This window comes from Oncorhynchus tshawytscha, linkage group LG05 (genome assembly GCF_018296145.1).
Source record: "Oncorhynchus tshawytscha isolate Ot180627B linkage group LG05, Otsh_v2.0, whole genome shotgun sequence".
NCBI classification, from domain to species: domain Eukaryota; kingdom Metazoa; phylum Chordata; class Actinopteri; order Salmoniformes; family Salmonidae; genus Oncorhynchus; species Oncorhynchus tshawytscha.
In genome coordinates, this window is record NC_056433.1 from 29,461,016 (window position 1) to 29,478,667 (window position 17,652).

General features: G+C 43.6%; 1 protein-coding gene across 4 annotated transcripts; it reads left to right on the top strand.

Moving 5' to 3' along the window:
* Positions 1-483: 483 nt before the first annotated feature.
* si:dkey-177p2.6 (uncharacterized protein LOC568712 homolog) lies at positions 484-17,292 on the top strand. Of its 4 annotated transcripts, XM_024420622.2 has the most exons (4): positions 900-1,000; positions 2,103-2,238; positions 3,487-3,791; positions 13,162-17,292. In XM_024420622.2, the coding sequence occupies exons 3-4, from the start codon at positions 3,787-3,789 to the stop codon at positions 13,811-13,813; spliced, it is 657 nt and encodes a 218-aa protein (XP_024276390.1). In that variant the 5' UTR covers positions 900-1,000; positions 2,103-2,238; positions 3,487-3,786; the 3' UTR covers positions 13,814-17,292. The 4 variants fall into 4 exon arrangements, with proteins under 4 accessions (XP_024276388.1, XP_024276389.1, XP_024276390.1 ...); XM_024420621.2 differs by lacking the exon at positions 2,103-2,238 and having other exon boundaries at positions 868-1,000; XM_024420620.2 differs by lacking the exons at positions 2,103-2,238; positions 3,487-3,791 and having other exon boundaries at positions 484-1,000.
* Positions 17,293-17,652: the final 360 nt, after the last annotated feature.

Consider the following 17,652-nt stretch of genomic DNA (forward strand, 5'->3'; position numbering starts at 1 on the left):
TGAATATTTTGAATGAAAGACCAAGAGGATAAACAACAAAGACATGTTTTTCACAGCCCTTGTTGCTCATATTTACCAAGGGTGACAATAAATATTATTGGAGGGCACCGTAGGTCAGGTTTTTGATGCTGAACAACGCTTTACACGATGTACTCCATTACCCATCCCCGTACCTTTTCCCTGGCCACTACTGGTTATGTGAGCATGCATTTCTTGTGGATTGCACCTGGCTAGGATGCAGGATACTGTATTCTGGAAAAGTGAAAATGATTCTAAACCTTAGATTGGCAAATACATTACACATTTGTCCTCAATCTTGCTCATCGCTACTATTTTGTGCCAAAAACGTAAATGACATTTGAATCGTCTTCTTCAGCTAGTACAGTACTTTCGTTCGGTCACGTTTCCAGTATGTGAGCGCAAGGCGGCTAATTAGAACGAGAAGGTTGTGGCAAGAGTGGGGGGAAGTGTACTCTGCCAATCAGACGTAGTTACTAGGTGGGCCTGAAATTTCATTCGACCAATCAAGGTTCTCCCACCTGACGACCGTCAATCAGCTGAGCCTCTTTCGGGTAGGTTCTACAATGTTGTAGCCAAAGTTTTGAACGGTAGTTCTTCAGTTAGCTAATAGTTAGTTCGATGCTTGCAATAGAGTAGTTTGTCCAGGAATGGCCATACTTTTGGCAAGCATATTTCGACTTTCAAAGTCAGATGATTTTATAATAAGGCCTGTTAGCATAGCTAACAGTATATTTCGTGCTAGCTAGATGTATTTTAGTTCTTAGCAGTCTGTCACAGTTTTCCTACTTTTCTGTGGCGAGAAATTGAACTAAATAGTTAGTACAACACAACATGATATGGGCCAACGGGATATTGTATCCTACGAGACATCGGTGAGAAGAAAAAGCAGAATTCGAACTGCCTCAACAATGTGTCGTTTGGATGTGGACTGTGCCGTGAAAGGACCTGAACAACATGGAAATGCCCTCCCTTCCTCAAGGTAATATACTTTATCCAATCAATACAATTGACTTGGTTTAGTACACCATTTGTTAATGTTCGTAAATTAAAAAAAAAAACTCAGTTTAGCTCTGCCACAAACTTCATAACTAACCTAGCTAACGTTAGCATAGTTAGCTAGCCACTTGTCTTTAGCCAAGTTAGCCTGCTACTGTGTACTTCCTCTCATTTTCCTCCACAATAAGACAACTTTAAACATATGATTTAGACATGCCAATGCCAAGTAAATATCCTATCTATACCTGAAACATTGGTCGAACAGTAGCTAGCTAACTAACCACATTTCGTCGACCATAGGTAACTAACGTTAGCGCGAGCTGTAATCGGGAACCAAAACGAACATGGTTTGAATCGATAATTTGCAACAAAATTGCTAGCCTCTGTTACTATAATTTGAGCGAATTCCTAGTTATGTTAATCGGTTCTTAATCTATTTGCCATTTATGAAACGGACAAGGCGATTGTTGCGTTTTCACAACTAACATTGACGTTAGTTCACGGAGTTCGTGTGCGCTGCTGCTGTGTAATGTGGGATCAACTTGACTAGCTAGTCAACTGGGGTAGCGCCAGCAAGCAACGTTGGCCGACACATCTGAAATGTGGAGTTATCTAGCTAGATCGAGCCACTTCAACATAATGGTTTTGCATTTCTGCCTGCTGGTGCGTTATGTCTGACACGTGCAAATAATCATGGCCAATATGTTTTATTAGCCATCCAATTTGATTTGGCGAAATGGAAGTGTAGGGCAGAAACCTAAATATGTTGTCTCTGACTTCAAGCAAGAGGTGTTTTACAGGACCCGGACAGAATATATGTTATTTAGCAAAGATGCAGCATTATGCAAAAAAGCCTCTACAGTTGTTCACACATGACTTGTGCGTGTCAGTAATAAGAGGTCCCATGCTGTACTAGTGAAGTGGCCTTTCTGAAAGGAGACTCTACAATTAATGGATATGGTTTTTGCTCTATTTCGACACTCAGAATCTGTGAGCATCATGTGCCATGAGTGTTCTTAATGATGTATAAAACCAAGCAATTATCAACGACTTTTGACAAATTATATTTGTTACATCTTCTCCAGGTTATTTACTAGGAGGAGAGTGGTCATGCCACAAATGTGTGTGATTTCCTCAGGCACTTCAGAATGTAGGTAGGATGTTGCAGTGTTAGTTCCCCCTCGACTGGATCTACATGCTCAACCCCAATGAAATCAGTAGGTGAGGACTTCTCCGTGTCTGGAAGAGTGACTAATCTGTTACCTAATGAATGTGACTCATTTCGTCAGGGTGGTTCCGCCACCCAGTGACAAATCTGTCCATATAAAGACTTCCGCCAGAGCGGTCTGTCCGCTTAACTGTTCATTACTCTGATCCTACTCTGCTTATCAATAGTTGTCTCCGCCTCCTCTTCCCTTCCTCTCCCCGGCCATTATCCGCACTGCACTTCCTTGTTTCTACTCTTTCTCCTCCCACTTTTGCCCACAGCCTACCCCTCCTCGTTCTCTCCTGGCCATATATCTGTTGCCTCCAGGGCTGAGAGAGAGAGGGGGAGTGCGTGTGTAGAATCGTGACTTCACTCATGTGCCACCGACGCAGGGAAATCCATAGAGTGGGCAGAAAAGAGGCAAGAGACGCTGTTCTCCGTTTTCAATTGGCTGACTGGTCCGTTGTTGCGTCAAGTTACAACCATTCCACATTTTCTGACGATATTCCACATTTTAACTCTATCTTATGTCCTCCCAATTTATTAGCTTATTGAAAACTATCGAGTTGACTCACTTGGCTGGGTTTTCCCACTCCATAATTCTTTCTTGTTTGAAAGTACCATAAAACTTGGGACAGTCGTGCCCTGCCTGGGTAGCATTCCGGCCTCTGCAGCCCCTACTCACCCCCCCGCAGTTCACAAATTTACCTAAATGAAAAACAAAGTATTTAAGGAGAGTGGAACTGTCAGTCGTGTATCAACTCCCTGGCAAAAAAGATTATCAAATCTTTAGTCACTGTTACTAGCTGACTACCACCCAGTACTCAACCTATACCTTAGGGAAGCAGTCTATGTACATAGTCATTGAACACTGGTCACTTTAATAATGTTTACATACTGTGTTTTACTCCATATATGTGTATACTGTATTCTAGTCATGGCTCATCTGATATAACTATTGCTATACACACCTTTTCTATTCATATAATGTCCATAATGTCTATACACACCATTATATACATATTTATATTCCTGACTCTGACGTTGCTTGTTCTAATATTTCTGTTTGTTAATTTGTTTGTTTTTCTTTTGGGGATTTACATGTTAGGTATGACTGGAGCTAGGAACTTAAGCATTTCTCTGCACCCGCGATAACTGAAAAATACACCGTCTACGAGACCAATAAAATTGGATTTGATTTACTAGATTTAGTTGCTAGTTTACCTGTCCACACTGAATCCTTTGAATCTTTTCTTCAACAGCCAGGGTCTACAACAGGGTTTCCCATTCTCGTCCTGGGGACCCCAGGGGGTGCTCGTTTTGGTTTTTGCACTGGCACTTTACAGCTGACTCAACTAACCATCAAGCTTTGATAACTTGAATCAGCTGTGTGCTGCTAGGGCAACAACCATACATGCACCCCTTGGGGTCCCCAGGACAGAGTTTGGGGAAACGCTGGTCTACAACGTCCTAGTTTCTGCCGAGTCCCCAACAACCGGAACATCCGGTTTTCAGGGGAAATGGAAAGAGCCTGTGATGCTACTTCCTCTTTTGGATGATAAATGAGGTGAAACTCCATCTTAACTCCTCCACATTTACTGGATTGGTTGAACCGTGCAGAAGAGAACCTCCCCGGATGTTTTTATTTTCTTGTCAATACAAGTATGTAGGGGATCTACACTGAACAAAAGTATAAATGTCACATGTAAAGTGTTGGTCCTATGTTGAAATGAAACATTTCTGGGATATTTCATGTGCACAAGAAGCTTATTTCTCAATTTTGTGCACAAATTTGTTTACTTCCCTGTTCGTGAGCATATCTGCTTTGACATGCTGACTCTAGGAATGTCCATCGGAATTGTTGCCAGAATCAAATGTTCATTTCTCTATCATAAGCCGCCTCCAATGTTTTTTAGGTAATTTGGCGGTATGTCCAACTGGCTTCACAACCACAGACCACGTGTGGGCGAGCGGTTTGCTGATATCAAAGTTGTGAACAGAGTGCTCCATGGTGGGGTTATGGTATGGGCAGGCATAAGCTACGGATGACAAACAATTTGTTTTATCAATGTCAATTTGAGTACACAGTGATACCGTGACAAGACCTTGAGGCCCATTGTCGTGCAATTAATCTGCCCCCATCCCCTCATTTTTCAGCATAATAATGCACGGGCCCGTCGCATGGATTTGTACACAATTTCTGGAAGCTGAAAATGTCGGTTCTTCCATGACCTGCACACTTACAGACATGTCACCCATTGAGCATGTTTGGGGTGCTCTGGATCGACGTGTACGACAAGTGTTCCAGTTCCTGCCAATATCCAGCAACTTCTTACAGCCATTGAAGAGGAGTGGAACAACATTCCACAGGCCACAATCAACTGCCTGATCAACTCTATGGGAAGGAAATGTCGCGCTGCATGAGGGAAATGGTGGTCTCGTCAGATACTGACTGGTTTTCTGATCCATGCCCCTTTTTTAAGGTACTGTATCTGACCAACAGATTAATATTTGTATTCTCAGTCGTGAAATCCATAGATTAGGACCTGATGAATTTATTTCAATTAACCAATTTCCTTATATGAACTCTAACTCGGTAAAATCATTGAAATTGTTCCATGTTGTGTTTTTATTTTTGTTCAGTGTAGTTTCAGGTTTTTACGACTGCTACGTTAGGTTAACACCGTCCAGAACACAGTCAGCACTTCGTCATTTGGCCAAAGTCTGCAACGGAATAAAATGAAGGGCTCAGAGTAGGGGTGTCAAACTCATTCCATGGAGGGCGTAGTGTCTGATGCTTTTTAGTTTTCCCTTTCAATTAGGTCTTAGACAACCAGGTGAGGGGAGTTCCTTACTGATTCATCAATCAAGTACAAGGGAGGAGTAAACCTGCAGACATTTGTCCCTCCGTGGTATGAGTTTACAAATGGTTTAGAGGATATCCTTATGTCCCGTTATATTTTCAGAACGCTGAACTGTGATGGGTTTACTTAAAATTCCCAGATGCTGCAGTGCCAATGTCTCCGCTCCAAAAGTCCTCTCTCTGACTCTAGGCCTATGCATCATTTGTGCACAATCCAGTGTAGACTCGGTCTCTAGCTCTGGCCTCTCATCTGGCACTGTTGCCATGGTAAGTAGGCTGTGGTGAAACTGGCTTTATACAGAGCCCCTGTATAAAGAATAGCTCACTGCCTCAACTGCTTACATATGAGAGGCACAGCTAGCTATTGCTCTGCTCGGAGTCCAAGCCACAGGTTTTTATCTGCAAATGAAAATCCACGTTACAACAGTGTAGTGCTAGGGAATTTTAATGGAATAAGTTTGCTTTTCAAATTTGATACATATGTTGGAACAAGTTAGCGGTCCAGTTAACATTGCATTTATCACCCAGGAGCTTGGGTGTAATCCACACTGGGATGCTGTCTTTCTCCGGCTTGTTTTCACTGCAAAAATGACAGGTTTTAATTAATTGTGCAGACGACATTGATAGGATTTGTTGGACTCGTTCCATTTATATACTTTTTTTGCTGCCAGACACAGGCTGCAGACTTCAGTTTCACCACCCATGTTTACAGTGTAGCCTATGTCTTTCAGATACCTCAAAAGCACAGAGCTATAATCCATTCTTCAGCCTATGATTGTTTTGTGAACACCTAGCATATAGGGCAGGTTTGTAAGGAGCACTGCTCTTTGTGGTGGCGGATGCAGTTATGTAACCACCGACCTCAGACGTGGAATTGGACAACTGCCTCCACACACACAAGTTGAAGCAACACTGTACAGCACCCTGAAGGTGGAAAATTATATGTTTAGATTAGAAGACGGCAGTACATAAAATGTATTTGAATACCAGCTATTCTTCATTTGTTATTCATCTTTTAAGTTCACTATAACTTGACTTTATTAAAAAGAGCATACTTATGTTGCGCAATGGCATTCCTTGCCACACTATCTTCAGTCATTCATTCCCATTGCTGCTGCCTCTGCTGTAGAGGAGACCAGTGTGCACTGGGACCTGCGGAGGCTGCATGCAACCAGACATCCAAGTGATGGATCAGTTGTGAATGCAGAACCGCCTACAGCACGGAGTAGGCTGCTGCAGCCCGGCTTCCTGTCGACACCCACTCAGCGCCAACACCACACACTGATTGGAAGAGAGGCGGTGCTCCAGGAACAGCGGGAGAGCGGAGAGCTCATCATATTGGCTACATGCTGTGATTAAGGAATCACTGCAGAGGTAGCTCCTGTAATAGTTAATGTAATTATTATACAGTGTACAGACAGTAGGATATCCTGTGTTTTACTTCTGCCATTTACCCAACCTATGTATGGTGTGGTGATTCTGCTCATTGTGCAAATAGAGTGAAAGGAGATGTGACGATGTGGACAGCTCAGTCAGCCAGTGCTCTGTCCTCAGACATGCTCTTGGGCTGACACTCGGGCAGGATAGATGGATATGGATTGCCATGGTGACTAGCAAGTCGAGCACCGTACTCCCAACACTGCCTCATTCCCCCTGAGAGGAGTGGGCCATGTGACCTACGTGCAGCGCTAGCTAGCGCCACAGCTCTCCCGTTCATGCTGCAGCAACCACTGACAGCCAACAGGGTTTTTCCTTCTACCCTGTGGAATGGACAGGATTTCAACAAATATACATTCGTAAAGTAGTACATTCGTAAAGTATTCAGACCCCCTTTTCCACATTTGGTTCCTTTACAGCCTTATTCTAAAATACACTGCTCAAAAAAATAAAGGGAACACTAAAATAACACATCCTAGATCTGAATGAATGAAATATTCTTAATGACTTTTCTTTACATAGTTGAATGTGCTGACAACAAAATGACACAAATTATCAATGGAAATCAAATTTATCAACCCATGGAGGTCTGGATTTGGAGTCACTCAAAATTAAAGTGGATAACCACACTACAGGCTGATCCAACTTTGATGTAATGTCCTTAAAACAAGTCAACATGAGGCTCAGTAGTGTGGCCTCCACGTGCCTGTATGACCTCCCTACAACGCCTGGGCATGCTCCTGATGAGGTCGTGGATGGTCTCCTGAGGGATCTCCTCCCAGACCTGGACTAAAGCATCCGCCAACTCCTGGACAGTGTGTGGTGCAACGTGGCGTTGGTGGATGGAGCGAGACATGATGTCCCAGATGTGCTCAATTGGTTTCGGGTCTGGGGAATGGGCAGGCCAGTCCATAGCATCAATGCCTTCCTCTTGCAGGAACTGCTGACACACTCCAGCCACATGGGGTCTAGCATTGTCTTGCATTAGGAGGAACCCCGGGCCAACTGCACCAGCATATGGTCTCACAAGGGGTCTGAGGATCTCATCTCGGTACCTAATGGCAGTCAGGCTACCTCTGGCGAGCACATGGAGGGCTGTGCGGCCCCCCCAAAGAAATGCCACCCCACACAATGACTGACCCACCGCCAAACCGGTCATGCTGGAGGATGCAGGCAGCAGAACGTTCTCCACGGCTTCTCCAGACTCTTGTCACGTGCTCAGTGTGAATCTGCTTTCATCTGTGAAGAGCACAGGGCGCCAGTGGCGAATTTGCCAATCTTGGTGTTCTGGCAAATGCCAAACGTCCTGCACGGTGTTGGGCTGTAAGCACAGCCCCCACCTGTGGACGTCAGGCCCTCATACCACCCTCATGGAGTCTGTTTCTGACTGTTTGAGCAGACATGCACATTTGTGGCTTGCTGGAGGTCATTTTGCAGGGCTCTGGCAGTGCTCCTCCTGCTCCTCCTTGCACAAAGGCGGAGGCAGCGGTCCTGCTGCTGGGTTGTTGCCCTCCTACAGCCTCAATGTCTCCTGATGTACTGGCCTTTCTCCTGGTAGCGCCTCCATGCTCTGGACACTATGCTGACAGACACAGCAAACCTTCTTGCCACAGCTCGCATTGATGTCCCATCCTGGATGAGCTGCACAACCTGAGCCACTTGTGTGGGTTGTAGACTCCGTCTCATGCTACCACTAGAGTGAAAGCACCGCCAGTATTCAAAAGTGACCAAAACATCAGCCAGGAAGCATAGGAACTGAGGTGGTCTGTGGTCACCACCTGCAGAACCACTCCTTTATTGGGGGTGTCTTGCTAATTGCCTATAATTTCCACCTGTTGTCTATTCCATTTGCACAACAGCATGTGAAATCTATTGTCAATCAGTGTTGCTTCCTAAGTGGACAGTTTGATTTCACAGAAGTGTGATTGACTTGGAGTTACATTGTGTTGTTTAAGTGTTCCCTTTATTTTTTTGAGCAGTGTATGTTAAATTATCTACACACAATACCCCATGATGAGTTAGGAAAGCTAAGGCTAGCTTTTTCAAGCAGAAATGTGCATCCTGTAGCACAAACTTAAAGTTCTGGGACACTAAAGTCCATGGAGAATAAGAGCGTCTCCCAGCTGCCCACTGCACTGAGGTTAGGAAACACTGTCACCACCTATAAATCCACTATAATAGAGAATTTTAATAAGCATTTTTCCAAGGCTGGCCATGCTTTCCACCTGGCTACCCCTACCCCGGTCAACAGATATGCACTCCCCAAAGCAACTTTCCCAAGCCACCCCCATTTCTCCTTCACCCAAATCCAGATAGCTGATGTTCTTAAAGAACTGCAAAACCTGGACTCCTACAAATCAGCCCGGCTGATAATTTGGACCCTCTTTAAAATAATCTGCGAAATTGTTGCAACCCCTATTACTAGCCTGTTCAACCTCTTTCATATCGTCTGAGATTCCCAAAGATTGGAAAGCTGCCACGGCCATCCCCCTCTTCAAAGGGGGAGACACTTTAGACCCAAATTGCTACAGACCTATATCTATCCTACCTTGTCTTCTATAGCCAAGTCAACAGATTTCCGACCATTTCGAATACCACCGTATTTTCTCCGCTATGCAATCTGGTTTCAGAGCTGGTCATGGGTGCACCTCCGCCACGCTCAAGGTCCTAAATGATATAACCGCCATTGATAATAGACAATACTGTGCAGCCGTATTCATCGACCTGGCCTAGGCATTCGACTCTGTCAATCACCGTATTCTTATTGGCAGGCTCAACAGCCTTGGTTTCTCAAATGATTGCCTCGCCTGGTTCACTAACTACTTCTCTGATAGAGCTCAGTGTGTCAAATCGGAGGACCTGTTGTCCGGACCTCTGGCAGTCTCTATGGGGGTGCCACAGGGTTCAATTCTTGGGCCGACTCTCTTTTCTCTATACATCGATGATGTTGCTCTCACTGCTGGTGATTCTCTGATCCACCTCTACGCAGACGACACCATTCTATATATATCTGGCCCTTCTTTGGACACTGTTAACAACCCTCCAGACGAGCTTCAATGCCATACAACTCTCCTTCTGTGGCCTCCAACTGCTCTTAAATGCAAGCAAAACTAAATGCATGCTCTTCAACCGTTCGCTGCCCACACCTACCCATCCATCCATAATCACTACTCTGGAGGGTTCTGACTTAGAATATGTGGACTACTGCGAATACCTAGGTGTCTGGTTAGACTGCAAACTCTCCTTCCAGACTCACATTAAGCATCACCAATCCAAAATTAAATCTAGAATTGGCTTCCTATTTCGCAACAAAGCATCCTTTACCCATGCTGCCAAACATACCTTCGTAAAACTGACCATCCTACCGATCCTCGACTTCGGCTATGTCATCTATAAAATAGCCTCCAACACTCTACTCAGCAAATTGGATGCAGTTTATCACAGTGCCATCCGTTTTGTCACCAGAGCCCCATATATTACCTACCATTGCAACCTGTATGTTCTCGTTGGCTGGCCATTGTTTCATGGGGCGGCAGGGTAGCCTAGTGGTTAGAGCGTTGGACTATTAACCGGAAGGTTGTCAGCTCGGGGGTTTGAACTTGCAAGGTACACATCTGTCGTTCTGCCCCTGAACAAGGCTGTCATTGAAAATAAGAATTTGTTCTTAACTGATTTGCTTAGTTAAATAAAGGTAAAATTAAAATAAAATAAAAAACTTGTTGCCATACCCACTGGCTCTCTGCTAGGTAAAGCCCCGCCTTATCTCAGCTCACTGGTCACCATAGCAGAACCCACCCGTAGCATGCGCTACCAAAGCCAACTCCTCCTTTGGCTGCCTTTCCTTCAAGTTCTCTGCTGCCAATGACTGGAACGAACTGCAAAAATCAATGAAGCTGGAGACTATCTCCCTCACTAGCTTTAAGCACCAGCTGTCAGAGCAGATCACTGCACCTGTACGTAGCCCATCTGTGAACAGCCCATCCAACTACCTCATCCCCATATTGTATTTATTTATTTATCTTGCTCTTTTGCACCCCAGTATCTCTACTTGCACATTAATCTTCTGCACATCTACCATTCCAGTGTCTAATTGCTATATTGTAATTACGTCACCACTATGGCCTATTTATTGCCTTACCTCATTTGCACTCACTGTATATAGATTTTTCTTTTTTCTACTGTATTATTGACTGTTTATTCCATGTGTAACTCTGTGTCGAACTGCTGTGCTTTATCTTGGCTAGGTTGCAGTTGTAAATGAGAACTTGTTCTCAACTAGCCTACCTGGTTAAATAAATGTGAAATAAATAAAAAATGACTGTGAAAACAACAGGTTTTTAGAAATGTTCGCAAATGTATAAAACATTTAAAACGGATACCTTATTTACATAAGTATTCAGGCTCATTTTCATCCTGTTTCCATTGATCATCTTTGGAGTCCACCTGTGGTAAATTCAATTGATTGGACATGATTTGGAAAGGCACACACCTGTCTATATAAGGTCCCACAGTTGACAGTCCATGTCTGAGCAAAAACCAAGCCATTTAAGGTCAAAGAAATTGTCTGTAGAGCTCCAAGACAGGATTATGTCGAGGCACGTGGAAGGGTACCAAGGGATCTGGGGAAGGGTACCAAAAAAATGTCTCCAGCATTGAAGGTCCACAAGAACACAGTGGCCTCCTCCATTCTTAAATTTGAAGATGTTTGGGACCACCAAGACTCTTCCTGGAGCTGGCCACCCAGCCAAATGGAGTAATCGGGGGGAAGGGCCTTGGTCAGGGAGGTGACCAAGAACCCAATGGTCACTCTGACAGTTCCTCTGTGGAGATGGCAGAACCTTCCAGAAGGACAACCATCTCTGCAACACTCCACAAATCAGGCCTGTATGGTAGTTGCCAGACTGAAGTCCCATTCCTCAGTAAAATCCACATGACAACTCGCTTGGAGTGTCAAACGGCACCTAAAAGACTATTAGACCATGAGAAACAAGATTCTCTGTTCTGCTAAAACCAAGATTGATCTCTTTTTGGTCTGTATGCCAAGTGTCACGTCTGGAGGAAACCTGTCACCATCCCTACGGTGAAGCATGGTGGTGGCAGCATTATGGTGTGGTTATGTTTTTCAGGGAATGGGAGACTAGTCAGGATCGAGGGGAAAGATGAACGGAGCAAAGTACAGAGATCCTTGTTGAACACCTGCTCCAGAGTTCTCAGGACCTCAGACTGGGGTGAAGGTTTATCTTCCAACAGGACAACGACGCTAAGCACACAGCCAAGACAACACACAAGTCTTTGAGTGGCCCATCCAGCCGGGACTAGAACCCGATCGAACATCTGTTATAGACCTGAAAATAGCTCTGCAGCGACGCTCCCCATCCCACCTTGACAGAGCTTGAGTGGATCTGCAGAGCAGAATGGGAGGAACTTCTCTAATACAGGTGTGCCAGGCTTGTAGCACCAAGAAGAATCGAGGCTATAATCGCTGCCAAAGGTTCAACGAAGTACTGAGTAAAGGGTCTGGATACTTGTGTAAATGTGATTTCAGTTATATATTCAATCAATCAGGGACTGGGAGACTAGTCAGGATTGAGGGGAAAGATGAACGGAGCAAAATACAAATTTGCAAACATTTCTAAAAACCTGTTTTTACTTTGTCATTATGGGGTATTGTGTGCAAATTGAGGGGGGGAAAACACTATTTAATCAATTTTAGAATAAGGCTGTACGTAACAAAGTGGAAGTCAAGGGGTCTGATTTACTTTCAGATGAAGACTGTCCATGACTAGGCATATGCTAACATGAGTAGATCAAATTGAAAACGATGGTTGCAGTCTCCAGCTCTTTTTGTTCTATGAAAAATAATATATTCAAACACTACAAAACACACGCAAACATCTACGACATAACATCTGTTCAGACCCACATGTTCACAATCCCATCTGCATCACTCTGCCACATGGCCTCAAATTGCACCATTTTGTTTCTCTCCGTCACCCACACACTTTCAACAGTTTAGATAAAGCATTTTACCTTTCCGTTGTCAAATTGAGGATTGTTTTGATTTTCCTGTATTTAAGTGTTTTTTTTTTTTTCAAAGTTTGAGAGAAGTATTGTCAAACCTATCGGGTATCTCACTGCACCCTCATGCTTTGTCTTGAAATATGCAGACCGACGGATTAAAAGTTAATTGACATTGTTATAGTTCTGACAGACCACTTTATAACTCAGTCCATAACTTTTGGACTTTATAGCGTTCCCAGATGGCATGGATTATTGAGTCATTGTTAGTTTTCCATTTGACATGCTGTTGTACTGTAGAATTTAGATTTTTATTTTAGTTCATACTGGATTAAGTGTACATTTTCATTAACTGTAATTTCGTTAGTTATTGTTTTACCTCAGTGGACTGGACTGTCTAACCAAAGAGGGTGGATAAATAAAGATGTCCCACTCAAGCCAAAGACCATTGGGGAAAAAATTGTCACAATTCCAGTCTGCTTAAGAGGTGGTTCTCCTGTAGGCATCATTGCATTAGCAGCTGGGTCTCTTCTGCTTAGTTGAATTGTTCCTGAAGCAGGAAAAAGGGAGCGCTTCCTCTTCTCTGGTCTAACATCCTTTCTTCCTTTTCCCTCTACAGGTACATGGTGGGCCGTGGGGTGAAACGTAAGCTTAGTGACTGTGAGGATCAGATGCTGGACCTGCCCTACCCCCAGCAGAGGCAGCTGGTGCTGAACCTGTGCCTGGATAAACTCCAGAGTTGCCAGCGCCGAGCTGAACCCAGCCTGCACCGCTCGGTGTTGCTGGCTAACACTCTGCGACAGATTCAACAGGAGATGAGGCAGGAGGGAGGCCCTCCAGCCCCCGCTACACCGCACCACTCCCCGGATCTGCCGCCTGTGCCCTCGGACCGTCCCTCCACCCCAGTGGCCGCGCTCTCATCCTCACTGCTGTGTGAAGACGACGTACAGTCAACCTGCACAGAGCTCCCCAAGGGACCGGGGTCGGAGGATGGCGGCAAGTCGCAGGATCTGCTGTTTGGCTCCTTTGAAATCACCAACTCCACCAGCTACCTGACGGACCTGCAGCTGGACGACATTTTTGAGGACATTGACACATCCATGTACGACCCGTCAGACTTCTCTGTTCTGGCCTGCCCCCCTCCCAGAGGGAGCAGCGGAGCCTCCTTGGGGAATGACTATAACCTCAAGGCATTCTCCACCTCCAGCAGTACTCTGCAGATGTGTCTCAACGACCTCGACCACATCATGGAGATCCTGGTACGCTCTTGACTGATTGGCGCCACGTCGTAGTCACAACTACCCAGCATTTTATGAGCTGGGGGTGGGAAGAATGACTTGATTTTTTTATGTCTCTATTTTCATACAAAGAACTTGTTATATTTATACAAAAAGACTGATGGATACCTGCCTGATACACTTCTACTGTATGATAATGCACATTTTTGGTGGCCCGCTGAGGCCATCTTTTTTTCTATAGCAAGATTAAATGAATATGCAGGGACTTAAAGCAAGAAACGCAAGTATTACCATTGAGACATTTATACGGGATTGTTATTCACCAGTGCATTCTTCGCGGGGGGAGGAATGACAACCTGTGGAACAAGGTGAAGAAAAGAACATTGGGGGTGGATTCCATTAAGTATTTCTGGAGCATTACAATCATTTATCAAGAATTAATGAGATAGGACTTAATCAATACTCACTACCTCTCTAAAACTAAGAGCTCTGTCTCACTATTCAAAGAGATTCATGAACTCGCCGCTTCACTCATTTTGTATTTCGATTGGTCTTGTTCCTTTAACATAGAAAACTGGTGATTGTCAATAATGCAGATTTTTAACACCAGAAAGAATGCCTTCCTGCCGATATGAATCTCAAAACATAGCCGATAATTCCATGTTACACTGATGCCTTGTCCATCCATTTTGGTCATTTTAATCAGATGGTAGCGGACAACAAAAGAATCAGCACTAGATTTTGATGAATATTTGTTTTGAGGATATTGCGTTGATTACTTGGAATGATCCGTGTGTTTTTGTTACACTAGAATAGAAAATGCATGCATTTCAGCATTTAGTGGTTTGTCTCATTGAAGAACTGTACAATTTGAGTACTATGTATTCCCCCCCCCACTAACGGTTATAAGAAAGAAAAATACAGATGTTGTCGTATCCCTCTAAAGAACATAGTGCCTATAACTGAGGATGAAGACTGGTGATGGTGGAACTGCCCACTGTGGACCCACACATGGACACTAGCCTATGAAAAGGCGACAACCTGTGAGTTATTTCTCTAAGTAATTTATTTTTGATGTGATACTCAGTCCTGAAAAGAAGCCATTCTGCCAGGTGTGGGCACATCTGCTTTTAACCCTTCACACTCCCCTCGCCAAAGACTGACACTGCAAAAAAGCAGACCTTGGATGTCGGTGCCTCACGCTATGGTCGAGAATACGGTGTCCTAATGTTGAGTGAAACTGTCAGCCATCCGGTAGAATCCTCCAACATTTGTTCTCTAGGAATGTTCTCTCGGAATTGCCTTTTCTCTTACAACAGACTGCGGGGTTGGACTCTACTCCCAAGAAAATGCAAGTCATGGATACAGATGTAGGATCTTAATTTGATCTCTGTTTCAGGATAACTTATTGTATTTGGAGTTTAAAAAGGCTTCTGAAGTTTTAATTTCCACTTTGGAATTTCAGACTTGATTTTCCCTTAAGTATCAACCCCTACAAAAATGTCCATGAATTATAATTCACATTTCTTGATGACGCAGGATTATTTTGCTGCTGTTGCAAACTGGCGCAAATTACGATCCTACATGTGTAGGTAGTGAAAGGAGTTGTGTAACCAGAGGGTTACACAACTGATGGGACATCCCCACTTACTCTTAGCTCCTTCTGTCTGAGGGTCATACCTGTGCTGAGGGACTGTCCTGCATTGCTTCTAGGCTGTTTTCACCCGAGACTGGAGAGAGGGGGAGGGGGAGGGGCAGTAGCTCATGTGGAGACACTTGCTTGTGGAAATGGCTACACAGTTTCACAACAGCTGGTATGTGTGTGTGTGTCTGTATGCCAAGCTCTGTCCCCCAAAAGGGGCCCCCTTCTGTCAGCCAATAAGAATGCTGAGGGAGGGGTTTTGTTAGCCTGTATGAAAGTGAATAACAAATGTAAGCAGCTAGATACAGTTCCTTTTCTCACTGTGGTATGTGTCCCCTTCCTCCTCCTTTTCACTGTTTATAACCCAGGGTTTGCACAATTTGACATCTTCTGTTGTCCGTTTGTTCAACACCGTATATCCAGCTGTATCCACAATTTATCATGGATCATATAACCAAAACGGAATGATCTTGTCTGCACTGATCCACATATTCTGAAATAGGCTGATTTTTAGATGAGAGATTAGGACACAGGCTCCCGGCACTCTGTGGTGAAGCTCTCAAAGTAAACAAGTCCCTGGTGTTGATGCTCTGCAGTTGACACACAGACCCCTCCCGTCCTTCCAAAACCCCAGCACGACTGCACACAGACCCCACCCTAAGGACTGACTCGGCCTACCCTGAACATCATAACACATGGTACAATAAAACCAAGGAGGCTTATTTATCACACCATCTACATTCTTCAGTGGGCCCTGTGCATCGAATGAGTTGAGAATTTCTAAGCTTTGTAAGCTTTTTTTTCTTGTACATATTTGTATTTATACATTTTCCTGTGTGATTGTTTATTTTCATGACCGCATTGAGATAATATATTGCATTTATTTAAGTAACTGGTCTGGGGGTTTTGTAGCAGAGTTCAGGACCCATTTTTTATTTTCATGGAAGAAGTAATATTATGAAAACATGTCTGTAAATATTTGTTGCGGATCATGAAGAGATTGATATTTTAGATGTAACTGGGCCTACCCTTTCGTGTCTACGATGGGATTCTAACAAAGTCTAGATGAAGATTACTATGGATCAGGCAGTTGTAAAACTGGCAGCTTTTCACACTGTTTTCAGCCTGCAGAAACTTTGCGAAGTTTAACCAAAATATGAAATTGGCAGTACATGTATGTTTGTATAACCAATCAATATCCCTGGATTGAGCAATGGAATAGGCTAACGTGATGGCCTGTAATATTCTGGCCAGTTATGTAACTCACTAGCCCTCGGGTTCTTAGATGTTTTGGAGATTTTTACCAAACGTGAAAGGACTGCAATCCCACTTTCACTCGGCAGACTCCTAAACTAACGGTCAGAATGCTTAAAATTAATTGTGGAAAGGAGTAAATAAATATCTGTTATAGCACATCTTTAAGTAGCCTAAGTGTTCCATTGACTTTTTTCGTGTCTTCTCTGCAGTTTGTAAGGAGTTGCACTCTGTATGGTGTTGACAAACCAATGTGAACTAATACAGTTTTCTTGATAAAGAACCATGTCGAATATCTTATTTTTTAGACAGGACTCTTATTACTGAGAGGTCGACAAACACTTCACTTTTGGAATGGTCTTACTAGAGTTGGAGCATTACAGAATGGATGAGGTGGAGTCCATCTCTTACATATTTGGGTTTTTTATCACTTGTGTGAGTTATTTTCAAAAACGTTCTACTGAAAACCAGAATGCTTCAGAATTATCACTTTTGTCCCAAGTGCAATATGAGTGTTTGTTGGTGATCTATATTTAGTAGAAATGTCTAACATTTGTTTTTATACTCTATGCAATACTATAGCAATTCAGTAAGTGAATAAAATGCAAAAGAGGAATGTCTTGGATTTCTTCATTTTTGTCCATATCAGTGCAGTGCAATAGTTGTCTCTTATCACTTATGTTATGATCAGCTTTTTATCAGGAAAAATACAAAAGATAATGGAACAGGAGTTTCCTGGCCTCATTAGGCCAGCCAGAACAACAGGGGAAAAACAAGACTTGTCAGTGACTGACTGCCTGCCCCCTTGTGGTCAGATCTAAATCAAATATGAAACCAGGAATAGTGTTTTCCTCATCAAAGGCAAGCACTGAGAAAAGGAGGGAATTCATCATAAGGCGAGAGTATTGTAATGGTTGTAAAGCATCTTGGCAGATATAAAGCCAATATTTGCAAGGATTCAAAAGGTCTAGTTCAT

Excerpts from the sequence above, each read along its gene's own strand:
- si:dkey-177p2.6 (XM_024420620.2), top strand. The coding sequence starts at position 858 with ATGGGCCAACGGGATATTGTATCCTACGAGACATCGGTGAGAAGAAAA. Across the intron at positions 1,001-13,161 it reads AATGCCCTCCCTTCCTCAAG|GTACATGGTGGGCCGTGGGG; the intron begins GTAATATACTTT and ends TTCCCTCTACAG.